This window comes from Rhipicephalus microplus, chromosome 5 (genome assembly GCF_043290135.1).
Source record: "Rhipicephalus microplus isolate Deutch F79 chromosome 5, USDA_Rmic, whole genome shotgun sequence".
NCBI classification, from domain to species: domain Eukaryota; kingdom Metazoa; phylum Arthropoda; class Arachnida; order Ixodida; family Ixodidae; genus Rhipicephalus; species Rhipicephalus microplus.
This window is the reverse complement of record NC_134704.1, coordinates 4,070,554-4,091,585: the sequence shown is the minus strand read 5'-3', so window position 1 is coordinate 4,091,585 and position 21,032 is coordinate 4,070,554. Positions and strand designations below refer to the sequence as shown.

The 21,032-nt window shown below is 43.7% G+C and overlaps 1 protein-coding gene across 1 annotated transcript in view; it reads right to left on the bottom strand.

Annotated features, from left to right (window-relative positions):
* The window catches only part of LOC119175108 (activating signal cointegrator 1 complex subunit obelus), a 526,436-nt gene that overhangs the window by 192,773 nt on the left and 312,631 nt on the right, over positions 1 to 21,032 (bottom strand). The window contains exon 23 of the mRNA XM_037426343.2: positions 12,353 to 12,605. Coding sequence (XP_037282240.2) covers positions 12,353 to 12,605 — 253 coding nt within the window. The remainder of the gene's footprint in view (positions 1 to 12,352; positions 12,606 to 21,032) is intronic.

Below are 21,032 nucleotides of genomic sequence, written 5' to 3'. Positions count from 1 at the left end.
AAACCTGGTGAGTGGCCCTTTAAGGTCTGTTGCTACCTGTTCGAAAATCTTTTCAGATCTTGATCCTAAACTGATTGCTTTATGTTCGCCTTGAGAAGGGCTCTGTAAAAAGACACTTCAAGTATTTTAGCCGAGAAAAGTGCTACTAATTGCAATTTAATTATTAAAATTATGCAAATTATACCAAAATCACGTGAACTGTACTAAGTACCGATGCTATGATACAAACCAAAAATGGCTTGACAGCAACGTACATAGTTGTACATTTAGGACATTCAGGTTGTGCAATATTATTTCATGGTCAAATTATATGGGTTCCGAAACTTGGAATGAAAAGTGTCAAAAACCTATTGCCACAAGCATGAGCACCCGCCCACGATCGAACTATATCTTTTTCAAAATAGCCATAATTTCACAAATGTCAAAGTTAACTATTAATTTATCTTAGGCTTTACATGACACCTATATAAATGATTGATTGCCTCAATTTTTGGCTGAGTGCAGGGGTGCACAGCCGAAATAGAATTTGCAGCAACTTTTGGAGCAGCAGAATCTTACTTTTGGAGCACTAAAATACAAATTTGGAGTACGTCACGGGAAATAAAACATCTATTTTTCATCAAGAAAGACTAGATTTGGCACAAAGAAGGCTTACATTTACAAAAAAAGTAAAAAGTATGTTCAAGCCGTTCAACATCAGCTAAATCATGCAAAGTTAACATGAGCAGTGATGTCTCAATAAAACTACTGTTTAGATCTACCCCACTGAGGAAACAATGATAAAGTCCATATTACCACTTGCTACGTCTGTCAAATCCTTTGACACAATTAGTGAATTAAAATGTGGGTCTGCCAAGTTGGCAACCTTGAAATTTAAGGGATTCGGGAAACTGAGGAGTAGGGGTGGCGAAAAAAAAAAAAAAAAACTTGGGCAGTTTTTTTTTTTTTAAAGGGCAGCAAAAGTGTCTTAAACTGCTCCAAATGATTGCCAGTAACTTTTTCAGACGTCAGCGATCATACTAGTGCTCCCAATTATGTGGTAGTATACAGACATGTGTAATTCAATGAAATTTGCTGTCCCGTGAGTAGTGCTAACAGCCCTTTCCAAATCATAATACGCTTTTCCGCAGGGCATCGATGTATTGTGGCGAGAGTAGGTTAAGCAGCACTCTGCACGGATTAGAACAAGGCCGGCGACAGCACAAAATATATATCGCGGGGATGACGCAACTAACGCAACTTCAAGACAGAAAAATGCTTTATGTGCTGTTGGTATGGCAAGCAACATGGTCACCGGCAACGCCGGTGTTCGCAGCATGTTGACTCTGCTTATACGCGGAAAACATGGTATGCGCTCCCAGCTATAGCTGCTAACCTGCCATAGTCACTTTTGCTAACTAGAAAGTTCATACTTCCCGCGAAGCATTCGTCGTTACGGCAACGCATTTTTGTCTTGAAGTTGCGTCGCTCCGGCGATAAGTATCCATTGCAGTCAGCGGACCGATCGGCGCATGACTTTGTTACTTTATCTGGTCGATCGCTTGTCACGAATGCCCAGACCTAATAGAATTGAGGTTAGCGTGGTTAGGTTACCGGGGTGCTTAAGGTTAGAGTCTGCGCGCTTGGATTGTTTGACGACTCAAACTGTAGATGGGCAACATATGTGGCCTCCATTTCTCGCTGAAATTAGCACAACAGGGAAAAATTTGGGGTTGGTCGTGCATTTTGGCTCAGAGTGGTGCAATTTCAGCAAATTTCATGGTTTTGGCGCAACTTGGCGCAAAGATGGGGAATTGTATCAAATAGGTGCAACTGGCACAGCTGTTGAAACCCTGCGAGTGTCATGAATGTAGGGGCGTATCCAGGCAATGTGCTATTGGAGCATCCGTTTATATCAGCACGATGCTGGATCAACGAGGCATCGCTCCCTTTTGCGTGATAGTTTTGTGCATAGCTTCCATAGTTTATTAATTTATTTATGTGCTGTTTACTGGCACGATTTTCCCGAGCTGAACTAGCTCACAGGATGTGTCAATAGCCGCTCCTGTGACTGCCTTCGCTGGCGCACGGCCGTTGTGCTATCGCCTTTGCTGACGGTGAATGTGACACGCTAAGCAATGAGACGCTGTACTCGCTGCAGTAGTTTTCCTTGATTGGGTAACATGAGTTTTCGAACTATTATCTTACTGTGTTCATGAACAGTTGTGTCACAATTTCACTTGCTTTTTTCACTGCAATTTCATGTTAGAATGTTCCAATGTGTTATTTTCTGTGATTTATTGCCCTCCTACTGGTTCAATAGAAATCTTTTTGAATTTCATTGAGAAATTACTGGAGAGATCTCTAGATTCTCACTTACAGACTGTCTTGATAGGTGACTTTAACATCAATGTGTCACTAGATAACCCCAGCTACGTACGCCTAAATGAACTAATCGAAGCATATGGTTGTATGAATGTAATTAGCACCCCAACAAGAATAACCGCCACATCGGAAACGTTAGACCTATGTATTACAAGTTTCGATACTATTGATGTCAAAGCAGGCACAATTACTACCGACATTAGCGACCATTTTCCAACATACTGCTTCCTACCAGGCAATCGTGTAATTAAAAGTAAGGATGAAATGCTCTTTAGAAGTTATTTTAGCTGCAACATTAAACTTTTTGAGAACCTTATCTCTGGAATTGACTGGAGCACGGTTATAGAAGAAAGAGATCCTAATAAATCATACAACATATTTTTAAGACACTAGACATCTTTATATGACGCGTGCTTCCCTCTTAAGCCCTGCAAAAAACACAGAAAACGCAGAAAACCATGGGTGACAGTGGAACTATACAACAGAACTAAAGTCAAAAACAACCTTTTTCAAGTTTTCCTATCTTCCAGAGACGATAACGATTTACGTAATTTCGAAAAATTTCGTAATACACTGAACAAAGATTTGAAGATAGCCAAGACGGAATACTACATTAGTAAATTTACCACTCATTCAGGAGACGCGCGCCTGCTGTGGGACACAATAAATGAGCTCATTAACAAAAAGGAGATATCCAGACGAATAAAATTTAAAAAAACTGGGCATGAGTAAATTAGAAATCGCTGACACCTTCCACAAATACTTTTTAACAGTTGGTGAGTTTATAACAGACAGCACGGAAACGTGTTGCGAGAACTATATTGCGTCAAATTACCCGTCTAGTGCATTCCTGTTTCCTACTGATCAACAAGAAGTGGTAAAGCTGATCACGTCATTAAAGGATAACTGTGCTTGCGGCCCAGATGACATTAAGCCAAAGCCTTTAAAGGCTATAAGTCACATTATCGCTACACTACTAACGCACATTTATAACTTGATGCTATCTTCAGGTGTTTTTCCCGATCAAATGAAACTTGCGAAAGTAACTGCCATCCATAAAGGTGGGTCATTTGATGAGCTTAACAATTACAGACCTATATCTGTACTCTCTGTGTTCGCGAAAATGGCTGAACGAGTTATATATAAGAGGATTATGGGTTTTCTAAATGCAAACAATAGCAAAAGACCAGTATGAATTTTGCGAAAACAAGTCTGCTGAGTCGGCTCTACTCAGCATCAAAGAATACATTCTAGACAACATTGAAAACAAAATCTTTACACTAGGAATATTTCTGGATTTTAGAAAGGCATTCGACAGTATACAACACGATCTACTTTTACGAAAACTACCGTATTATGGCATTCGGAGTACCACAGCTCAATTAATACAAAGTTATCTCTCGTCTGGAAAACAATATACTGTTGTAAATAATACACACTCTCAAGTTGAACACATTAAGTATGGTGTCCCCCAGGGATCGATTCTTGGACCTATCCTATTCCTGCTGTTCATTAATGATATTGTAAATATCCAGGGACACAAGAAAATAATATTGTACGCTGATGACACAAATGTATTTTTCGCAGGTTCAAACTTATGTGAACTATATAAAGAAGCTAACGTTTGGATGGAGAAACTATATTTATGGTTGAACGCGAATAAACTTCAATTGAATATCGCTAAAACAAAGTACATGTTTTTCAAGCCTAAAGGAGTAGCTCATATACCATGCACTCCAATTTACTTCCAGAGCACCGAGATTCAAAACACAACAACAATAAAATTTCTAGGAGTTCTATTCCAAGCACAACTTTCTTAGTCTCCTCACACTGACGCGATAAAAAAAGATTTTTCCAGGAGAATCGGCATTTTAAATAGACTGAGATACTACGTCCCAACAAATGTCAAGCTGCAAATTTTCTACGCACTAGTACATTCACCACTAACATACTGCTCCTTGGTGTGGCTAACAGCGACCACCCCAAACCTTAATTCTCTGTTGATATTACAAAAGCGTGCTATACGTGCTATATCTAACACTCCCCTTTACGAAAGTGCTCGACCATATTTTAAAATGTACAAAGTATTGCCTATAAAACTGTTATACAGACTTAAGCTATGTCTAGAGATATTACACCAGTATAAACTAAATACTTCACTATTCTTGGACGGATATTATGTGAAACAAACACCATACGAGCTGAGAATACAAATATAGATCACGCACGAACTACGGTGACCAACGATTAGCGTCACTAATTCCAAACATTCTAAACAAACACCAAACTATATTACATTTACTGGGAGATGGAATTTCAGCTAGATCATTTAAAAAAATAATGAAAGCGTTTCTAGTAAATGAAAGCGATGCTTTTCTTGATCTTTGAAATTTGTAGTTAATGATGTTTTTGTATTCGTTGCACCTTGTTCATTATTGTCCCTTTGCCTGTTGTTTATTATACTCTAGTTTGTCTTGTAGAGCAACTCGGTTTCCTAGTCAAGATGTCTCTTGTTAATTTATTTGATAGAAAACATGCATTTGTTTGTATTTGCCACCACTCGAATAAGGACTGTTTTTATTTCTATTCTTTTATTCACACTTCTGGCAGTTCCTGTTTGACTATGGTACCCGTGTAAGATAACACGTGATGTTGTAATTTTCTGCGTACTGTACTTGCGGTATGTTTCTGCTTTGCTGCCAGGGTGGCACGACCAAGTCAGGCATTTACTTAGCCTTTAGTCGTGTCCGCCAAGGCAATCTTGTTCAATTTTGCCTTGAACAAAGCAAACCAAACCAAACCAAAGTTCTACGGCGCATTAGTGCAAGTACACCATTTGGCTAATAAAACAACTTTACTTTCTCAGCCTTTCTTGTTGGTCTTTCTTTTCTGTTGTGTACCGAATTAGTGAGCCATAAGGTACAATAACATTGCTTATTTATTATGCTACGTAAAAGGTCAGCAACTAAGAAAAAATTTAAATTTATCGCCATGTACAACAAATGCACAACACTGCCACAGCTTCCGGTTGTTATGTCATACTTTATTTTTAATTTTTGTCAGATGTTAGTTGCCCCCTCCAAAAGTAGATGGCGACAGTGGCAGCAAGTCGCTAACTACTGGATATATCAGCTTCTATGGAAGTTACGCTACCAAAATACATATACCTTGAATAATCTTTGTGCTGCCATCAATATTAAGTATAGCATGGCTGAAAAACCCGAAATTGTGTAATACAAAATGGTTTTACCGTGAGCACAACCACTAAGCGCTACCAATTTTTTGGAGCCGGATGGAGGTCCTGGCGACCATGTTTAGCTACAGCGTTAGTTGTGGTGCAGCTAACGCTTTTGTAACACTTTTGAGGTAGGCAGCTAGCTGTTACTCGCAGAAAACTGATCCCCGAGTGTAAACTACTTATAAGCGTGTGAGGCCCAAGGAAGTCGTTTTTCCTGACCTATGTTGCTTGATGGTTAAAATCCATGACTTTTCCCGGTGGTTCGAAATTTCGCAACTTCTCATGGGGCAAGTACAGCAAAGAACGGCTGACTGTAGTTGTGGGAGGCAACATGATGGGTACGAAAAAATTTCCGGGAAATCAAAGCACGCAGGGTGTTTCAAGGCCGTCAGATCATTCTCTTTGTGGTATGAAGCGAACTACAAGGCGTGGATTATCCAAGACCTTTTGAAACAGTATGTGCGCAAGCTCGGCCGTCGAAACGAGCAGCGAAATTGCAAGGTGCTGTAGTTTGTCGACAACTGCGGTGCCCACAGACACAAACAATCTTAAAGCAATCACAATCGAGCTATTGCCACCAAACACGACAAGTGAGTTGCAGCCCATAGACTAGGGCGTGATCAAATTGAAAGTGCATTATCGATTGTGCCTCCTGCATCGTGTATTTATATGTGTTAACAGTGAAAAGAACTACGTGATCAATGTGCTGTTGGCCATCAGGATCTTGGCCGATGCCAGTAAGGCAGTTGCTGAGGGAAATTTCCTTGGAGGTGGGGTATATGGTTTGAATTAAGGTTGGGGGAACGTGGGGGTGCTAACAGGACCTGTAAAGTTGTTTGCGCCTTGTGGCGCGTTTTCCGCATAGGCCGCATTGTACTTGCGAGCGCTCATCACCACCATCATCATTATAGTTAGTGCGGTAGCGCCAGCAGTAACGCCTGGTGGCGAGGTTAGGTGTGCGGAGAGAACAGATTGGCAAGTCTTTTAGGCGTGTGGTCATTGACGCAAACGGTTGTTTCTTGCGGTTGTTCCATACATTGGCGGCACCGCGGGTTGTCTACCATGAGCCCTTGTTGTGAGCCGAGCGTTAGCGACGCTACCTTTGTGCTACTTTGCGTTTGTTATTATGTCGATTTAGTGCATTGGAATTTTGTGTAAGGTTGTTTAGTGTGTTGATCACTAGTGATATATTAATTCAACTGACGATATTGCCACTGTGAAAGCAGTTAAATGTTTGGTTTGGGTCCGACCGCGTATGCTGTGTTTGTGCGTTCGAGAACGTGCCTCTTTTATGAGACCTCACGAGGTGGAGTGGTGCGCTAAATGTAAGCAGGCGACAAAGACGCAGACCTGTGACTCACTGAACCTCAACCCGCAGGGATCTTTCGTTACGTTGAGTAGCGAGGTAACCACACTGGCGCCCAATGTGTATGTCAGTGTGGGATTGTTAATGTGAGCCACGTTCTTGGGACATGGACACAGCAGACGCGATCAGACTCAAACCAAACAAACATTTACCGTATTTACTCGCGTAATGAATGTAGTACTCGCATAATAAACGCACCCTCAACTTCAGTCATCAAAATTAGGATTTTTTTTTTCTCGCGTGATAAACGCATCCCCTACATTCATTTGCTGCAGTCCAGCTAACGGACACCTAGCACTTCCTCACCTGTTGGCTCTCTTCCGTTTTTTATTACTTTGCCGATCCCCTCAAACGCCTCGGCTCGCTCCCTTCCCCTCCCCAAGCCCGTTGCCGCGTGCCTATTGCCTATATTTTTTTTTCTATCTGTGCATGACACGTCTACCGTCTTATCTGTGCATTACAGCGGGGTTTACCAGCGACGCGAGTGTAGAGACATGCTGAAAAGCTCACAGCGAGCGAAGGTCACGAAACTACCCATGCCAACCGACGTCAGTTCTTTTTTAGCCTACTGTCTTTTTTCTTTACACTAACTATCACTTCATTCCTTGTCCCCTGTGAGTGCACGTTTTTGGGCGCCCCTTCAGATCACAAGCAGATACTGGTGTTGCGGTCAAAGGATTGTGAGAAAAGATAGTCGCAAAGCATTTTTATGGCGTGTGTGGTGGCCCCTTGGGGACAATTTGCAGAAGATAGCGCCATCAACCACCAAATATGAGTAAACTGCAACAAAGAATCTGTTTCCAAACTGTGTACACGTATGTAAATTGCAAAAGGCTAAGCGACCTAACTTTTTTTGCATTACCGCATTTTTGACTTCTAAAAAAGTTTTCATAAAATTTACCCCGCATAATAATCGCACCCCCAAACTTCGCTCCGATTTTTCTAGAAAAAGAGTGCGTTCATTAAGCGAGTAAATATGGTATTTCAGTGGTTCTCAAATGGGGCTCCCCGAAGCCATTTCTATGATCCACAAAACCCTCACCCACATTTTTCTTTAAGCATGACTGTGCCATGTATTGATGAACTGTCCAAAACGAGGTGATGTGGCACGTTTGTTTGATGTTTTTAGTAGCAATGAAAGGCACCTGTTTCACACTCCAGTTGTGTTTTAATTACCTACGTAACCCCCTCCCTGCCCTCTGCTGCAAGGGGTCGCCAATCATTTCTACCAGTCCACAAAGGGTCCTGAACACATCCGTGGCTGAGAACAACTGATTTATTTAACTGCTTCCCCAACAATGACATCATCAGCTGAATCAATACATCACTAGTGATCAGCACACTAAGCAACCTTACACAATATTACAATGCACTCAATCAACATAACAAACACAAGGTAGCACGAAGGCGGGGTTTCTAACACTCTACTCACAATGAGAGCTCGCGGCAGACGACCTGCGGTGCCACCCACCTATGGACCCACCATGGGAGACAACTGTTCGCACGAACCGCCACATGCCAAGAAGACTTGCCAATCTGTTCTCTCCGCACACCTAAACTTGCCGCAAGGCGCTGCTGCTGGCACTACGCTGCTAACCATAATGACAATGGTGGTGATAAGCACACCGCCTACCGCTCGATGGTTGCGAACCCTAAATGCGGCCTATGCGTGAAACACGAGTGCCGCTAGTCACGAACAACTTTACAGGGGGTGTTAGCACCCCCCCAAGTTTTGGTGTGTGTCTCTAAGCCAGAAACTTCTGACAATAAATATAGAGATAAGAATGACAAGAGAGATAGTCATGGCTTTCCCATCTTGTCAATTTCCAATAGTCGTTTCGCACATTCCTCTAGAAATGAAAATGGCTGAACTTGTGCATGTTTTAAAGGGACACTAAAGGAAAATATAGAGTTGATGTTCATTGCTGAAATGGCAGTCCAGAAATCTCGTAGTGCTATTTTCATGTCAAGGTTGTGGGGGTGCTATCAACCTCTATAAATTCGTTTGCACCTAGTGGTGCACATGCATCTCGCAGATAGGCTGCAGTGTTCGCACGCGAGTTCATGATCATCATGGTTAGCGCCAGCAGTGACGCCTGGTGATGAGGCTGAGTGGCGGCACATGAGACATAAGCGGTTTTCTTGAGGGTGTGTCAGCTGGCAAGAACGGTTGTCTCCCACAGTGGGTCCATTAATGGTGCCTCAGGTCATCTCCCGTGGGCCTCTTCTAGAGAGTTGAGCACTAGCAATGCTGCATTCACGTTACCTTGTATTTGTCCTTATATTGACTGAGTGTAATGGAATATTGTATAAGGTTGTGTTTAGCATATTGATCAGCAGTGATGTATTCATTCCGCTGGTGATATTGCCGATGTAAAAGTAGTTGAACAAATGTTTTGTTTGGTTTGGTCTGATTGGGTCTGCTGTGTCCGTTTGCTTCGATCTCATTTTGAGAACCCACAAAGTAAACGCTTACGGTACATTGAAATAAAATCGCTTCATATCACTTGCCTGAATGGGCACATGGCAGCTGCTTTGCCCAAGGCCTCTACTGCGTGGCCGCCAGCACTAGTAGTGAAAGCCACAGCAGCAACAATGCCCATTGAAGCATACCTCGAAATGTTGGTGCAGAGGTACAGCACTACGAGCACAGGGGTTTGTTTTATGGCTGCGCCAAGAAAGTGACCTCGGTTGGTTTGCTGCACCTCGAGTGGTGTACACCACTCGGGTATCCAGCAATATCACATGCCCACGGCATTAAGGGCTTCTAGCTTGTTCGCATTGTGTTTACAGTACAGTATGAGCACCCTGTTTATGTACATACGAGTACGGGATGCTGTCCATTTTTGCAAAACACTGAATGGTGATGATAAGGGGGGAGACTAGTTTTTCAATGAGCAAAATCCTAAACAAGTAAATTTTTTTGAAAACAGCATTTTTGTAGCACACAAGTACTGACAAAGTTTCTCACACCTTGGACAGACATAATGGCAATTTAAAACATCAGAACAGTTTAGGCTGTAACTGAAGAAAGCATAAAAACATGGCTTACTCATGCAATGCTGCTGCTAAATGATGTATGCTACAGCGGTAGGCGTGCAGGTTATATACCTGGAGGCGTGCAATCATCCACTAAAAAAAATTTCAACACCTTAATTACGTGAGCTTCAAAATTGGCTTTAGTTTCTCTATTTTATTTTTCTCAAAACCTGATTATTTAGCTGTTTGCAACTTTTTGGAAGCGATTTTTGATTAAGTGCAACACCTAGAACTGCAAATCTCATTGCAGTACTGAGCTACATGAGTAGTATTGCCCACAAGATTTTTGTACTCCAGTTTTAATGTTTTTTTATAGTTGCTTTACTACAAAACTAATTAGCCTACTTAGGACAAAAATCTTAGATATGCTGTACAATCGCTAATAGTTGACATGTAAAAAAAAATATATTCTTACCCTTGTGAAGCTTATGTTTTTTAGTATCTAGCTGCGAGCTTAAAGCAAGGTTTCGATGAGTACTAGTAGCTCCATTGTTCCAGAAAACAATGCTAATTAATCTTAATTTGCTTGAGAACTAACTGATTCATCTAAAAATATTAGCATATTTGGTATCAGCATATCAGTGACTAAAACCAAAGAAGCATTTGCTGTTTCAATAAATCTGGTAAAGACAATCTTGATGACTTAAAAAAGAAACCAATAACTGCACCTAAATTATGTTTAATTTAGATTACACTGAACCACTGCTGCAACAAAATCATATAGGTTGTAGCATGTGCAGAATCCCGGTTTATGCAAAGGGTTAGAGGAATATAAGGCTACCAGTCAATGATGTTCACATCTTGTGATGGTTTGCGTAATCACAATTAGGGACATTGATATTGAGGGAAAAAAACCATTAAAACTCCTTCGTAGCAAGGTATCCACACCAGAAGTAGAATGCATCATGTTGTTGCAAAAAAAAAGTTTGTACTTGCCTGGTTCAAATGGGCCCTGCTAGATGGTGCTACCTATCCAGCTTAACCAGGCAAACCACTTGCACAGTGTGAAGTGGTTATTTTTTCCAAGATTCAACAAAAACACCATTTTTTTTACCTTTTGCAATTCACAGAAGGTTCTTCTGTCATTGCAAGTGGTTTGATTATTATAATTGATGACAACTTATCTTGACATTGGAGTGAAGGTTATGGAAGCGTTTATGTTGCTCTGCAAGTATTGTGGCGGCTTGTGGCCAGTTTCAGTTTTGCTCGCTCACATTGTTCACGTGTTTAGAAAAATGTATATGTAAAAACTTTGAATGGGAGAAATATTTCCATTGTTCAGTGTACCATTACAAGCATATTTTTCTCGGATAAATAAGCTGCGCCTTTGCGGCCCCACGCTGACGGATGCCATTTTTTCTTAAAAAACAGGTGGTTGAAAAGGTGTTGCTGTCCAAGAAATAGAAAAAAAAGGAAATCATCTTTGCAAGATAAACAATAACTGTATTTTGCCTACAATTTTCGACATATGTTTCAGTCTCATCATAAATAAAGCAATATTTATTTCAGCAACGCAAATGAAAAAATTATCAATAAACTTAAGTACTATTTTTTTGGCACGGCAGCAGGTGCACTTTGGTTCTGTGGCATCCACAGTGCTGTCAAGAAAAGTTGTCGCCAAATTTAGTGACGAATTGTACTTTGGCCCTTTGACAATATTGTGATCATTTCAGAATGCCCCACTCGTGGCACATATGATGTGCATTCCCCTTAATTTCTCAATTAGATTTAGTGATCTTGAGCCTTTCACTCTGACGTAAATCGTCCCTTAATATGTGACAGGTCCAATGATGTTGATGTGAAGAGTGACTCCCTTGTGAAGACTTCATTTTAAAACAGCTGCTAATAGAGCGGACCACAAGATGAAGACAATGATGTCACTCTCCTCCACAGGTTGGACACAAATACCGGCTTTGAACAAATGAAAACATTTGACACTGTTTCTGTGTGGAGCTATTCCACAGAGTGAGTAACAGCACTTTGCTGCACTTTCTTTCTTTGTGCTGTATTCATTTTTTGCATGGGTCTTTGGACCTTACAACATTTGAAAACTTGAGATGCATGCGTGCTGCCTTTGGAAAATCTTGTTTTGGCTATAACACGATATCACTTATAGTGTAAATATCGCAGTGCATTGTGATCGCATCAGGTTTTGCCCTTGTGCCTTGCGCATTTGATCGCAACCATCTTTGCAGCCCTACTAGTTGATGACTCTGCTCACCATTCCAATCATCAAAGATTTTATTCTTTCTTATATTTCTATTCACTCACAATTTTTAACCAATCTAGGCAGTGTTGATCGTGTCTTGGCACAGTAAGGCAAGTTTAAATTCGGCATAACATACCCAGCAAGTGGATTTCGTCGATGATGATGAGTGACACCTGCTGGACGTATCCCCTGGTGTGCCAGCTCCTGCTGATTCCATCCCACTTCTCTGGTGTCGTCACAATCACGTCTGCCGAGGTGATCATGCGGAAGTCCGGGGTGACGTCCCCGGTCAGCTCGGCCACGCGCTTTCCCAGCTTCTCCTCGAGCCGAATCTTCCAGTCCTCAATCCGCTCCCGAACCAAGGCCTTCAGAGGCGCAATGTACACAATCTGCACGACAGGCATTGCCTTCCCTGAAGAGCACACACAGCCAGCCACAACGGCTCAAGCATTCTACCCTTCAGAGAGCTCTCGCTTCATTGCAATACACATTGTCTGCAGGAAAAGAAACCAATTATATATATGCGTTTTAATTTACTTACCGCACTGAATTCAGAAATTGCAATTAAAGATTATTTAATATCTACTTTGAATTAGCTATAAGTTGAATCCCTTTATATGAGACACTGATATAAGAGACAAATGGGTATAAAAGACACTGTTGTGCATACATTAAAATATGCGATAAGAAAATGCATACGAGATACCCTTCTTATAAGAAATATCTCATATAAGAGACAAGAACAGCGACCCAGAGCATGTCTCTTATAAAGGGGTTCAACTATACACTGCAAGATATGTGTATTGCTACATTAGGAAAGAAAAACATGCATCAAATAAAAAAAAAATTCCGCCATATCCACGAAGTGAATGATGATGAGTGGGCGAAGCTCCGGAGGTAAACCTGGTAAACCATGAATCCTCTGTACATTTTGCCCACTCGATTTTATTACATCGCTCCCCCTAGCGTACGTCGCCGCACTAAATCGAACGATCGCCTTCAACCAATGACACCCGCCATATGTGACATCATTCCTATTTTATAAGATCTCGCGTCTTTCATCAACTACAAGTACCGCTTTCTAGTTTATAACATCTTGCATCTTTTCATCATCAGCTACAAGTACCACCATCTAGTAAACACTACAAGAACTAAACGAGAGGTGGCTACATACAGGAGACGGTACCGCCATCTAGTGAACACTGCAAGAACTAAACTAGAGGTGGCTACATACAGGGGACGGTACCGCCATCTAGTGAACACTGCAAGAACTAAACTAGAGGTGGCTACATACAGGTTACAGGGGACGCACAGCCCACGCCCTAAGGAACTTCGCCCCTAAAAAAATTCATGGACATAATAAACATACAAGGAGCACAATTTATCATGCTTGAGTGACTTTTAAAGTATTAGACGCAAAGACAGAAGAACCACAACTATCTAGAACACACGCATACACACAAGCACACACAGAAAAAAGGGATCATGGCATAGACAATCAACAAATAAGATTGTTGAGAAGCGACAAAATAAACGAATTCTGAGTGTGTAGCGTGACAGATTCACTGAACTGCACAAGGAGTAGTTACACAAAAATAACTGAATTACACAGAAATATTAAGAAACTACAATGCTTTCTGTTTTTTTTAGAGAACCAGTGCTTTAAATGTACAACATTATATTCTTTAAGAAGAGTGCAAATATCTTCTCTAGCTCGCTGCAGTACATTCCTTAACAGGGCATTCGGCCAGGACTGATTTTGTGGAATTATTCCACATGTGCGCCACACAGTCAAATTGTTCCACAGTCTGAGGGAGAGCGATCAGCCACCTGCAGCTTCGAATACATTCCAATGTGGAGAACACTTGAAACATATGTGAGTACCACAGCCAATAACTACCCTGCTCATCCTCAAGAGAATCGGGAAAATGCTTATCAAAAAAGCAGTCGATCTAGGATCTCTCTACTGTGTGTCACTGCTTGTCTAAAAGAAGTGCTCAAACGACTAAACTAGAAAGAAATAGGAATGAAAATTAACGGACAATATTTCAGCAATGACATCAATAACTTGTAAAAAATGTGACAAGAATAAAACTGTGGCAGAGTAAGGGTAGCCTGATGAGAGTGAGCCTTTGTGAGGGACAGCCAGAAACGAACTCGCACAAGGGCATTTAGGTGGAATACTGATAGACAAGCCTATTCACAAAAAGGAAATGCACATTACGGCTGGCATCCTTGATGTCATGATCGACAAAGCAGAGTAAACAATCCTGTTATTAGGCCAGTACCAACATATATATATGCAACTTTGGAAGATAGCATGGAAATTTGAGAAGAGCCTGAGGTGAGGTCAGCCTGGTCCTGGAATACCTGAACTCACAACAAAGTTACATTTTTTATACACGTCTTCCTCTGTGTGCACCAATGTGAAATGTTTTTCGCCTAGTGGGACAGCACTAGTATTTTTTAAAGATAATTTGTAACATGCCTGTGAAGTCCACTGGAGCCAGAACTTGCATTAAAACACCATTTTTTCAGTCATGTGCAGAAAACTTGTTTTTGCGGTAGAGTGCTGCTTGTCTGATAATGGCTGTAATGCAGAATTATTTTTTAAATACAGACTAGAAAAAATTTAAATATTTCGTTCTATTTCTTGTACATTGTTCTCAATGTAACAAATAATGTTCAGTGTATTGCATCACCCATACAAAGTGTATTCAAAAGATACTTGAATTACTGAATTTTACACTAATCTGACTGCTGATCCATATACGGTACAATGGAATGCCAATTATACGACTGGGACCTTGCAACAATGTTGCCCCCTAAGAGCAAGGTTAACACGAGGGAGAAACACATGGGGGATAAAGGCGAAGCCTAGTGACGTCAACAGGCATGGATAAGTCCCCCCAAATGTCCCTCACTCACGCAGATGAAGCGAACAATGGAGGAGATCAGTGTGGCCAGAGCCTCCACTATATGATGGGGCGGGAGCACTGAAGAATCCCCCAGCCATAGATATCGGCAAGCTTTCGTCTAGGAGGGGAGGGGGGTGTCAAAGCAACGTTGTGTTTTGACTGGAGAAGGAGAAAAGCTGAGGAAAGTGTTGGTGTGGTTTGAGGGAAGTGCCCAATTTGCAGCCCCCCTTCCCCCCCCCCCCCCCCCCCGCCGCTTTGGTGCTTTTAAAAACTTTCTTGTTTATATGTCTTTGTTTTTGTGCAGAATACAGACATAGCATTGCTCTTGGTTTGACTTGCCACCACAAGCTTTTCTTTTTTGCAAAAACGAACTCGCCCAAATCGACATTCCGGGCAGCGTGATTGACAATGGCTTTTCTTTTTTTTTTTTTTTTGTTCGACTATGAAATTGCTCACAGCCTCTCTGACTCGTCAAATACAACTATTGAGTCGGTAAATAAGAATTTCAGTATCTTTCGATGTCAGTTGGCTTTCTGTGAACGAAGAAATGATGCTATCATAGCATTTCTCTCATGAGAACAACCGAGAACGAAAAGGATCTAGCCTATTAACATTTAACAATTATCTGTACAAGCGTTTCATCATAATTTCGAAACACAAGGTAATAGAAGAAGACTAATTCTGTTTTCGCTATACGAACTCAGCCTAAGATTCTGCTGTATCAGTGCAGCCGATAAAGTAAAATGTGAAGTATCTCATGTTTCTGAAAATAAGAAGCAGCTCTCGGATTTTATGGCTGCCTATATATTAAACGTCTAGTCTTGAATAATAAGGCCCATTAAAGGATTTTCGTCATAAAGTAAGACATCTCCACCAGGCTGAACAAGCACAGCAGTAGCAGCAGCAGTAACAACAACAAAAGCGGGCGATGTCACAATTTTTATCAGAATAACCGCTTAAAAAAAAAACTAAATATCCCTTCGTAGAGATGGTAGCGCTCCATCATCTGCTTGACTATCGTCTCCCACACACCATACTTTACAATTACTTTTACATAATCAGAAGAGATGTCCCACATGCGAGGATATTCGTTCATGAGAGAAAAGAAAAAAGTTGCTTCATCCTTCAGTTTCCCCATCACGGTGTACGCAAGTCTGGAGCAGCCACGTTCTGCAGGCACTGCAGGAAAGAGGGCTATAATGTGGCCAGACACTCACCCGAAATTCCGCTACATCCCTCAATGCACGGGGTTCGTTTGACTGGTTGGAGAAACGATCCCCGCCTCCCCCGAAGAGCTGCGAGGAGGTCGCGTCGACACACTAACCCGTGAAGTCGTCACGTGATGCGCCATCCTTGCTTCCCCTCCGGTAATTTCTCCCTCGTGTGAATCGCACTTAAAGTGTACAGACAGCCTGCTCGCAGAATAACCGTGCAATAATCCAACAAAGGTTATCACCCTGCCCACTGCAAGATTCATAGAGTGCGTTTTCTGTTGCTCTCACTCTTCGATGCAAGTCCATTTTGTTTCGCTTGATGTCTGCTAGGATATCTGAAGCTCCTCTCTCATTCATTCTGCCTTCTTCTCAATGTTATTCATATCATTCTACGCCTCATTTCATGCTGCATGGTGCTCAGCTTATGCTCTAGTTGTTTTATTATTTTCCATATTTCAGCCCCATACGTCACATCTGGCAGTATACAAATTTCCTGACATTATTTGGGAGTGCCTGCCAAATACCCATTCATACCTTTCCCATTCATACTGTTACGGGTAACGTATTTAATAAGTTAAATACGATGCACTGTGCTCGGCGAACAAGATGGCGACAGTTCATCAACAACCAGCCACCAACGTCGTCTTTCTCTTTCTTCCAGACAGGCTGTGCCGGTGGTTGCGTATCATAACCCCCCGGCGGTAGAAGCACCGTCTCGGTGCTTGAGCAACTCGGATGCGGTAGAAGGAGGGTGATAGGGCTTGAGTCGGGCTATGTGCACGATGTCACTCGAAGGTGACGATGATGACGTTGAATCGGCTGGCACGATCTCGTATGTAACGTCAGTCACCTGGCGAACGACGCGGTATGGTCCAGTGTAGCGTGACAGCAGTTTTTCAGAAAGCCCTACACGCCGAGTGGGGGACCAGAGGAGGACAAGGGAACCCGGTGAAAAGTGCACGTTTCGATGATGGGAATCGTAGAGCTGTCTTTGGTGCTCCTGTGAAGCCTGCAGGCGGCTGCGGGCGAGTTGGCGTGCGTGGTCGGCTCGCGCGATGGCTTCGCCTGCATACTCCGTGACCGAGGGCAGCAAGGTGTCAAATGGTAGGGCGGGTTCTCGGCCGTATAGAAGATAGAATGGTGAATAGCCGGCAGTGTCGTGACGTGACGAATTATATGCGAACGTCACAAATGGCAAATGAACGTCCCAGTCCTGGTGGTCGGCCGCTACGTATTTGGAAAGCATGTCGGTTATGGTGCGGTTGAGGCGCTCCGTAAGACCGTTCGTTTGCGGATGGTACGAAGTGGCAAACTTGTGCTTGGCCGAGCAAGAGCGCAGGATTTCTTCAACGACAGCTGATAGGAAGGTGCGGCCCCGGTCAGTGAGAAGTTGGCGTGGAGCTCCGTGTACTAAAATAATATCATATACCAGAAAGTCCGCCACATCGGTTGCGCAACTCGTCGGAAGTGCTCGTGTGATAGCGTACCGTGTCGCATAGTCTGTGGCGACAGCGATCCATTTGTTGCCTGAGCTGGAGATCGGGAATGGGCCAAGCAGGTCGAGGCCAACTCGAAAAAAAGGTTCAAAGGGAATGTCGATCGGCTGAAGGAATCCAGCTGGTAGCGAAGATGGCTTTTTGCGGCGCTGGCAGGGTTCACAAGCGGCGACGTAGCGTCGAACAGAGCGGGCAAGACCAGGCCAAAAGAAACGACGACGTACACGGTCGTATGTGCGAGAGACGCCCAAGTGGCCCGCCAAAGGAGCGTCATGAAGTTGGTTGAGAACAGTCGCACGAAGATGTGCTGGTATGACGGGGAGCAAGTCATGGCCATATGGATCGAGGTTACGGCGATACAGGATGCCGTCTTTTACCAAGAACATTTGTAGAGATGCGTCGCGAGGCCTTGACTGAAGCTTGCTAATGATGGTTCGCAGTGAAGCATCCAGGCGTTGTTCGTGGCCAAGGTTGAGTAGCTGCGTCACAGACAGAAGGTCTGGAAAGGTGTCAGTATGGGCAGCCTCTTCCACAGGGTAGCGTGATAAGCAATCAGCATCTTGGTGTGACCGCCCTGTTTTGTACGTTACGGTGAACGTGTATTCTTGTAATCGTAGGGACCAACGAGCGAGGCGTCCTGTGGGATCCTTGAGTGAGGCCAGCCAGCATAGCGCGTGATGGTCGGTAACTACCCGGAATGGACGCCCGTATAAGTATGGGCGAAACTTGGCGACTGCCCACACGAGAGCGAGACACTCACGTTCCGTGATTGAATAGTTGCGCTCGGCTGTAGATAGCAGGCGGCTTGCATATGCTATAACACGGTCATGTCCGCGTTGATGTTGCATTAGCATTGCTCCGATGCCATGCCCACTAGCGTCAGTGCGAACCTCGGTTGGAGCTGATGGATCAAAATGGGCTAAAATCGGCGGTGTTGTAAGGAGCGTCGTGAGCTGGGAAAAAGATGAGGCTTGATCAGCGCCCCAGAAAAATGGGGTGTCCTTCTTCAGGAGGTTTGTGAGTGGGCGTGCAATGATGGCGAAGTCCTTAACAAACCGTCGAAAGTAGGAGCACAAGCCCACAAAACTGCGAACGTCCTTTGTTGACTTCGGAACAGGAAAGTCCGTGACGGCGCGAATTTTCTCGGGATCCGGGCGGACTCCTGCGGCATCGACGATGTGGCCAAGTACGGTTATTTGACGACGAGCAAAGTGGCATTTCGACGAGTTCAGTTGAAGTCCGGCTCGACGAAAAACTTCAAGAATCGCCGATAAACGCTTGAGATGGGAGTCGAATGTGGGCGAGAAAACGATAACGTCGTCTAGATAACATAAGCAGGTTGACCATTTAAACCCTTGGAGCAACGAGTCCATCATTCTTTCAAATGTGGCCGGCGCATTACAGAGACCAAAGGGCATAACTTTGAAGTGATAAAGTCCGTCAGGAGTGACGAATGCGGTCTTCTCACGGTCCATCTCATCCACAGCGATCTGCCAATAGCCAGATCGAAGGTCGATAGTGGAAAAATACGTAGCACCGTAAAGGCAGTCTAAGGCATCGTCGATTCTAGGCAACGGATAAACGTCTTTCTTCGTAATTTTGTTGAGATGCCTATAATCTACACAAAAGCGCCATGTTCCATCCTTCTTTCTGATCAGGACGACAGGAGAAGCCCAGGGGCTACAAGAGGGTTCGATTATGTCTTTTGCAAGCATCTTTTCGACTTCCCGTTGTATGACGGTGCGCTCGGACGCGGAAACACGGTATGGACGTCGGTGAATGGGACTCGCGTCACCAGTATTGATGCGGTGAGTAACAACACTCGTTCGGCTTAAAGCCGTGCTGGCGAAGTCGAAAATGTCACTATAGGACTCTAGGACGTGACGAAGGGCTTCCGCTTGATCAGGAGCGAGGTCTGTAGGTACCATGTGGTCAACGTCGACGCCCGATGAACGTGATATAGTTGGTTCATTGTCTGAGGTGCAGCAATCATCCACTCTGAAGGGTTCAACCGTATGGTCTTGTAGAGTAGTAATTTCAGCCAGGGAGATACCTTGTGGAAGAATTTGGGCTGTGAGGGCAAAATTGACAATAGGAAGGCATGTGCGGTTTTCAACGATTGTCAAAATGGTGTGCGGAACAGCGACGCCATGCGTAAGCATCACGGCATGAATTGGTGCCACCATGTATTCACCGTCTGGTACAGGTGGTGTAGAGAAGAGGTCGATATGTGTGACACAGTTAGGCGGAAGGCGTGCGAAATCAATGCAGCAAAGGCGACTTTGGGGTGGGTTGGTCAGATCAGAAAGTAGAGGCATTTCAAGGTCAAGACAGCCGGCTGAGCAATCTATAAGGGCCGAGTGAGCGGTGAGAAAATCCATGCCTAGAATTACTTCATGAGGACAGTTTTCTATAACGGTGAAAAGAACGGCAGTGCTTCTATCGGCGATAGTCACACGGGCGGAGCACATGCCGATAATCGCGGCAGTTCCCCCGTCGGCGACTCGAACGGCTCGGTTCGAGGCGGGTGTGAGAACTTTATTAAAAACCAGCAGGTTGAAGGCATCGTCAGCAATGCCTTTGAGGACATGGTTAACTTTTTCGTCTTCTGACATGCGCTGATCGACCTTGCTACAAAGCGCCAAGACGTCAAGAATGTATGACACGTACGATTCAGTAGACGTCTGGGCGCGAGTGGCGAGAGTCTTCTTGGCAGCGAGCTGACGACCAGATGAATCGCCGAAAAGATCACGGATCTTCGATTTGAAAAGATCCCAACTTGTGATTTCGGCTTCGTTGGTTTCGAACCATGTCCGCGGCGTGCCTTCGAGGTAGAACACAACATTGGCCAGCATGAGCGTCGGATCCCAGCGGTGGGTAGCACTGACTCGCTCGTACCGGTGCAGCCAGGAGTCAACGTCGATGGTGCCGTCAGCGGAGAAAGTTCCAGGATCCCGCAGGGGTGGCAGGGTGACGTAGGTTGTTGACTCAGATCGAGAGACCGGTGGGGATGAGGCACTGGCAGTTGAAGTAGCCGAAGAGTCCCCGGTGTTGCGACCACTGCGCGTCTCCATCGAGGTACGGGAGTCGTCCACCTCCACCAATAATGTTACGGGTAACGTATTTAATAAGTTAAATACGATGCACTGTGCTCGGCGAACAAGATGGCGACAGTTCATCAACAACCA